The 6,111-nt window shown below is 53.0% G+C and overlaps 1 protein-coding gene across 1 annotated transcript; it reads left to right on the top strand.

Annotated features, from left to right (window-relative positions):
* Positions 1–327: 327 nt before the first annotated feature.
* Positions 328–4,602, top strand: XKR5 (XK, Kell blood group complex subunit-related family, member 5; the record flags this gene model as incomplete). Its single annotated transcript, XM_010004901.1, is given in 7 exon segments — positions 328–535; positions 628–800; positions 1,491–1,535; positions 1,638–1,807; positions 2,697–2,808; positions 3,531–4,253; positions 4,256–4,602. Coding segments are annotated over 7 exon segments (1,778 nt in total), but the record flags the coding sequence as incomplete, so codon positions are not given.
* Between the last annotated feature and the right edge of the window lie 1,509 nt (positions 4,603–6,111).

A 6,111-nucleotide genomic window follows, 5' to 3' on the forward strand; every position in this document is an offset into this window, starting at 1 on the left:
GGGAGGGGTCCCTGACCGTGGTAAGGGGGGGTTGGAACTAGATGATCTTTAAGGTCCCTTCCAACCCAAACCATTCTAGGATTCTATTGTTGCTGTTGCTATTATTATTAATACTTTATTTATTTGGAGCATGAGGCTTTGTCTGAGCCCTTTTTATCAGCGCCCTCCCCTGGGCTGGGCCCCTCGGTGGCAGGGGGGGGGCGACAACGAGCCACCCGGAGGCAGCGGCAGACAAGGCGGGGACAAGGTCTGCGAGCCCCTCGGCACTGGGAGCTGAACCTGGGGCGAGCTGTGGGTGTTGTCTCCGAGCTACTGGGCGTCCCTGAGCGGTGGGTCTGTGCTGTTCTCCGGGGCTCTGTGCCATCACCCACTGTCTTCTCCGTGGGCAGCTGGGCTGGTTGGGGCTGCCCATTGCCTGCGAGGTACCCGGCTACGTGGCTCATCTCCTCAGCATCCTCTGGTTCAGGGCAGATGGTCACGGTCCTGGCTGCTGGCTCCTGCTGCTCCACCTCCTGCAGGGAGGCCTCTGGAAGCGGTGGGAGATGCTTCCCATGGTCCCTCCAGCCCGTGTGCAGTTCCAACCCTGCCAGCAGCAGGGTGGACATCCCGTCACGGGGACTCTTGCAGGTACTGGGATGTTTTGAAGGGTGGTGGTGGTGGTGCCTGTGCCGGGGAGGTGCTGGCACAGCACGGGGACCTGTGTGTGCTGCGGCTGCTGGAGGCTCTGCTGCAGCCCCTGCCTCACCTCCTGCTGCAGGCCCATGTCATCCTGGCCCTCGACCCAATGGGCTTCATCCCTGGTGAGCGGGGAGTTCCCAGGAGGATGCATTTGGGTGGGGGGACATGTGTGCCCACCTGGCAGGGCTCAGGGCAGGCTAGGGACAGAGGACCACACTGCCAGGGGGTTGGGAAGCTCTGATGCAAAGCAGCAGGGATAAATGTGGCATAAAAAATCGGCTGTGGCTGAACACAGAGAAGTGTCTGACCTTGCCCATGGGTTCTTCTGGTTGGTAAAGTCCGTCCCCTGTATAAGGGACCCCCGTGGCAAGGCAGTGCCTGGGTTGGGTTTGAGCCATACCAATCTTTGGAAGTGTTCAAGGCCAGGTTGGATGGGGCTTGAAGCAAACTGGTCTAGTGGAATGTGATCTTTTTAGGTCCCCTCCAACCCAAACCATCCTGTAATTCTATGTTCCTATTGATGCTTTATCCCTAAACACACTGCTGAGCATTTTGGGTTTTGGGGCCACTTCATAGAAAAGGTGAACTTTCAGGTGTGCAAATTGAGAAGTTGGAGTGTAGAAGCCACAGTGGGCACAAGGTCACCCTCAAGTTGGTGTCAGTCTCTGGTCCAATGGCAGTGACCAGAGCTGAAGCTGCCCTGCTGCTGCAGAGCCCTGCCTGTGGCAGAGGGTGGTCAGAGGTTTTAAACAGGGAGATGACGAGCGTTCAAAGGAGACCAGGGTCAGCAGGAGCTGGTTGAAATGTTCCAGTCGGCAGGTTGGTGTTGTATTCCTTCTGGGTCTTGGCTGTGGCAGGTAAGACCTGGGATCATCTTCCCCATGTCCCATCCTGCTGTCAGCCACAAGGATGCTCCTGCTCATGGAGCATCCGGTCCCTTCAGTCCCTTCCCCTTGCAGGTGTCCACTGGTTGATCATGTCCTTCTGGCTGGTGGCCCAGCAGACAGACATCATGGCCCAGCCCTGCCACTGGAGGCTGTTCAATTGCCTGGTGGGAGCTGTGTAAACCTTCTGCTACATCAGTGTCTGGTCTGGTCCCTCCAAGCACAGAGTGGCCATGTTTTATGCAGTAAGTACCCAGGGCATTTGGTATTACACAAGGGTGGAGCTGCTGAGGAGAAGAGCAGCTTCAGACTCTCTCAGCTTTCACATCCCCGCTTGATAAATATCCAGCATGTGTTGGAGCAAGTTCAGGGAAGAGCCTCAAAGGTGATGAGAGGGCCAGAGCAGCTCTGCTCTGGAGACAGGCTGAGAGAGCTGGGGTTGTTCAGCCTGGAGAAGAGAAGGCTCCAGGGAGACCTTAGAGCACCTTCCAGTGCCTGAGACGGCTACAGGAAAGATGGGGAGGTACTTTTGACAAGAGTGTGTAGTGATAGGACAAGGGGGAATGGTTTCAAACTAAAAGAGGGGAGGTTTAGATGAGATCTGAGGAATAAATTCTTTCTTGTGAGGGTGGTGAGACACTGACCCAGGTTGCCCAGGGACGCTGTGGCTGCCCCATCCCTGGAAGCATTCAATGCCAGGTTGGATGGGGCTTGGAGCGACCTGGTTTAGTCAGAGGTGTCCCTACCCATGCAGAGGAGTTGGAACTAGATGATCTTTAAGGTCCCTTCCAACCCAAACCGTTCTGATTCTGTGATTTACCACATCCTGATAAAACCATGTGATCACCAAGGTGGATGCACCTTCTGCACTGGCTTTGTTTTCTTAGCAGCAACCATCCAATGGCTTAATAACACTAGCACTTCTGTGCAGCTCAGCCAGAGTTATTTTTCAAGGTAAGAAAAAGGTCAAGACCTTGCAGAAGGTTCTGTTCAGCAATGCTTATGTTGTAAGTGACAATGTGAAGTGCAAAACAAGTCATCGAAATCTAGAAAGTGCATTTTTTCTGCCATCAGGAGGCTGTCTGGAGCCATCAAAAGGATAAACATGACCACTCTGTTCCCTCTGCTCTCTAGATAATGCTGATGGAAAACACTGTCCTGCTGCTGCTGGCCACCTGGTTCCTGCGGGCTGATCTGAGGAACAGTTTGTGTGTGACTGGGGCCATCACGTCAGGGTCTGTAATAGGTAAGATCTGCTGGTTTTTTAGAGCCTGGATTGCATGTTTTGAGAGCAAATAATCAGTTATTTTAGTTGCAGCAGATTATTTGCTTTATTTCATAGAATCACAAAATAATAAAATGGTTTGGGTTGGAAGGGACCTTAAAGACCATCTAGTTCCAACACCCCTGCCATGGGCAGGGACACCTCCCACTAGACCAAGTTGCTCCAAGCCCCATCCAACCTGGCCTTCAACACTTCCAGGGATGGGGCAGCCACAGCTGCTCTGGGCAACCTGGGCCTGTGTCTCACCACCCTCATAGCAAAGAATTTCTTCCTGACATCCAACCTAAATCTGCCCTCTTTCCAGTGAATTTCTTCTAGCTTAAATGTCTGAATTTACATTTTTGTTAGTACATAAATCAACCTTGAAGTTCATTTCTTCATCAGTTCTTTAAAGCCCATCCCTAAAGAGGGGAGCTTGAAGAAATTATCAGTCTGCACATCAATCCGGATTAAATTCGGTCTTGAGAGTGTGTGCAGCACTTCCTTTCCTGAAAGCTACTCAAATGGGATCCTTACATCCCTAAAAATGCTGGGAAGACATGCTGCTCAGACATCTGATACCCAGCAGCATCTCTGCAAAGGGTCAGTTGATCTGGAGGTGGCAGTGGGGTCTGGTCTGTCCTCCACACCTCACTGAAATGCTGCTGGGACTCGTCCCCTGACACCTTTCTACTCTTTTTCAGGTGCTGCAGCTCTGGTGGTGTATTACAGCCTCCTCCATCCCAAGTCCACAGAGATCTGGCAGGGCTTCCTGAAGCCAACCTGCAGTGCTGAGGCTGTCGGTGATGATGAGGTTGCTGGAGACAGTTCCCAGTCTGGGCAGAGTCTGGGAATGTTGGGACACAGCAGGTCCTTGGCTGGGGAAGGGACCGTGGCAGATCCCAAAAACATCTCGCCACTCCTGAAATTCAGAGGGTGTTTGGATGGCAGCTGGACAAGCCATCACCGCTGGCTGCTGGTAGAGCTGGCTCTGAAGACAGGAGATACGTCCGTGATCAGCGCGGCTTTTGGAGATGATGGTGCCAGAGAGGTTTGCCCTGGAGGATGGGTGAGGGGGAAACTCACCAGTGTTGATGCTGGGGAAAACGTTTCCCTCCCCATAAGAGAAACTGGTCCTCAGGTTGGTGAGCCTGCTTGGACTGAGGAGAAATTGCTGGCAGAGGGGGGTGGTGGAGATGGCAGCCCCAGCACCAGCACTGCCAGGAGGGCACAGAAGGACAGAGTTGGGCAGGAGCCTGGTTTTCCCCCAGTTATGTCCTTTCCCAGGAGCTTCTCCCCGGATCCAACTGAAGGCTCCTCTGTGTATTTCAGCGCAGGAAGCATCACCTCTCCTGGCATGGGGATGGTCACAGCTACCTGCATGGCCTTGTTACCAAGGGACAATGAAGCCCAGCATCCCCCAGGCTGCTAGGAGGAGAAGGAGGGAATTTATCCCTTGGGATGGTGAGCATCAGCCCAATCCTGGGCACCTGTGCCCACAAGCATCTGCAGAGCAGCTCTTCCCTCAGAGGAGTGAGTGGCTGTGGGGTGGCAGGTCCCCCCAGAGAGGGCTTGTTGCCCACAGGGATGGAGGGTGCCCTCATGGGGTCGCATCACCTTTGGGACACCCACGCTTGTGTCACACAGGGGACTGTCCTGAGGGGTGAGCTGAGGCCACCGTGCTTCACCTCCACCCCCAAGGCTGACTCTAGATACCCAGAGCAAGGACTGGGGGAGCTGGTAGAAAGGACAAACCTGTTTGGGTTGCTGGGGTGACCCTGGAAATTGCTGCATCGTCACCTTGGGTCAGCACTGGGGTGACCACCTCATTGATGGGGTACAGCAGGAGGTGGTGGGATGTTAATGCTGGTCATGCAGACTGTCCCTGTGGTGCTCCTGCCATGGGGCTGATGTGGTCCTCCATCATTAGGACATCACCTTCCCTCCCAATCTCCTACTTGCAGTTTTGGAGAGCTCAGAGGTCCTAAAAAGCCTTAAAAGTCCATGTTTAAGTATCAGTTGAACCAGTTATGTCCCAGCCCTGCTGGGCAGATGGAGCACACTGCCTCCTCTAGATTTGTGATCATGTCTTGAATTGTGTCCTTTAACGAGTGTCTGTACAAGCTGCTGGCCTCTCCCAGCTGGAGATCTGGCTGCTGTCTCCAGGGGCTGCAGTGCTGGCCAAAGCAGGAGTTTTCTCAGGACAAATAAGTGCCTAGACCAGGAAAAGTCTTACTCTCAGAGTTATACTTTCAGATGCCCTCTTTTTTGGGGGGGGCAGAATAAGCCCTAAGATAAGGCTTAATGGTGCTTGATTTATTTTCCCCCCACCCAGTTCATCTTAAGAGCTTTACCAGCTCTGTTTGCTGGGGCCACGTAGGATCACAGATCCTCTTCATGCTGCAGACCACAACCTCAGCACCCTGAAGTGCAGACAAAAGCCACGTCCTGCTCCCTTGCTCACTGCCCCACTTCCTCAAGTGACCTTTTCTGCCCAGCCTCTCCTTGCCTCTTCCCCCCCAGCTGCTGATAATCCAGATCTGGCTGGATGCTCCTTCCTAAATAAAACTCCAAGCCAAATTTCAAAAGAGATCTCCACACTCCTGCTGCTGTAAAATCCCCACTGCAGACAGGGTTTATTTATGTCAGCAACAAAAAGCCTCAGTATTGTGATCTCAAAAATAGCAAGTACTTCCAGCCAGGCTGGCTGGCCATGGGTTTATGCTTGGACATGGCTTGGCTTGTTTGATTGAGGTCTGATCAGCTGGGTTCACCAGCAGGCTCGTGGGTACCAGCTGGTGCACATCTGGCCACATCATCCAGCTGTTGTCCTGCTGCAGGCAAGACTCCAGTGGTGCCATCACAGGGCAGGAAAGGCAGCAGGAAGGACAGGCATGCAATGAATTATTGAAAGAAAAAGCTTCAGCACAGCATTCAGTGCTCAGGATTGACCCAGCCAGATGTTTCTTCAAGCTGATCTGGTCACTGAAAACCCCCTTGGTGCCACTTTCAGAGTGAAGCTGCTTTCCAACGTGGTGAAAGCTCCATGTCCCTGTTCAGCCCCCAGCACTGCTGTGCTCCACAGGGAGGAGGCAGCTTTTCCAGAGTCCTCCTCACTACGTGCATTCCAGAGAAGACAGCAGAGTTGCTGTGGCATTATGGACATTTTTATATGTAATTTGGTTTTCTACCTTTGATAATATATAATGATGCTTTAAAAAAAACAAACCAGCCTTTGCTGTCTCTGTGTCTTGTGTTGGGGGTGCACATAAGCCTGAAGAGGCC

The sequence above is a fragment of the Chaetura pelagica genome, unplaced genomic scaffold (genome assembly GCF_000747805.2).
Source record: "Chaetura pelagica isolate M959 unplaced genomic scaffold, ChaPel_1.0 scaffold99, whole genome shotgun sequence".
Classification (NCBI taxonomy): domain Eukaryota; kingdom Metazoa; phylum Chordata; class Aves; order Apodiformes; family Apodidae; genus Chaetura; species Chaetura pelagica.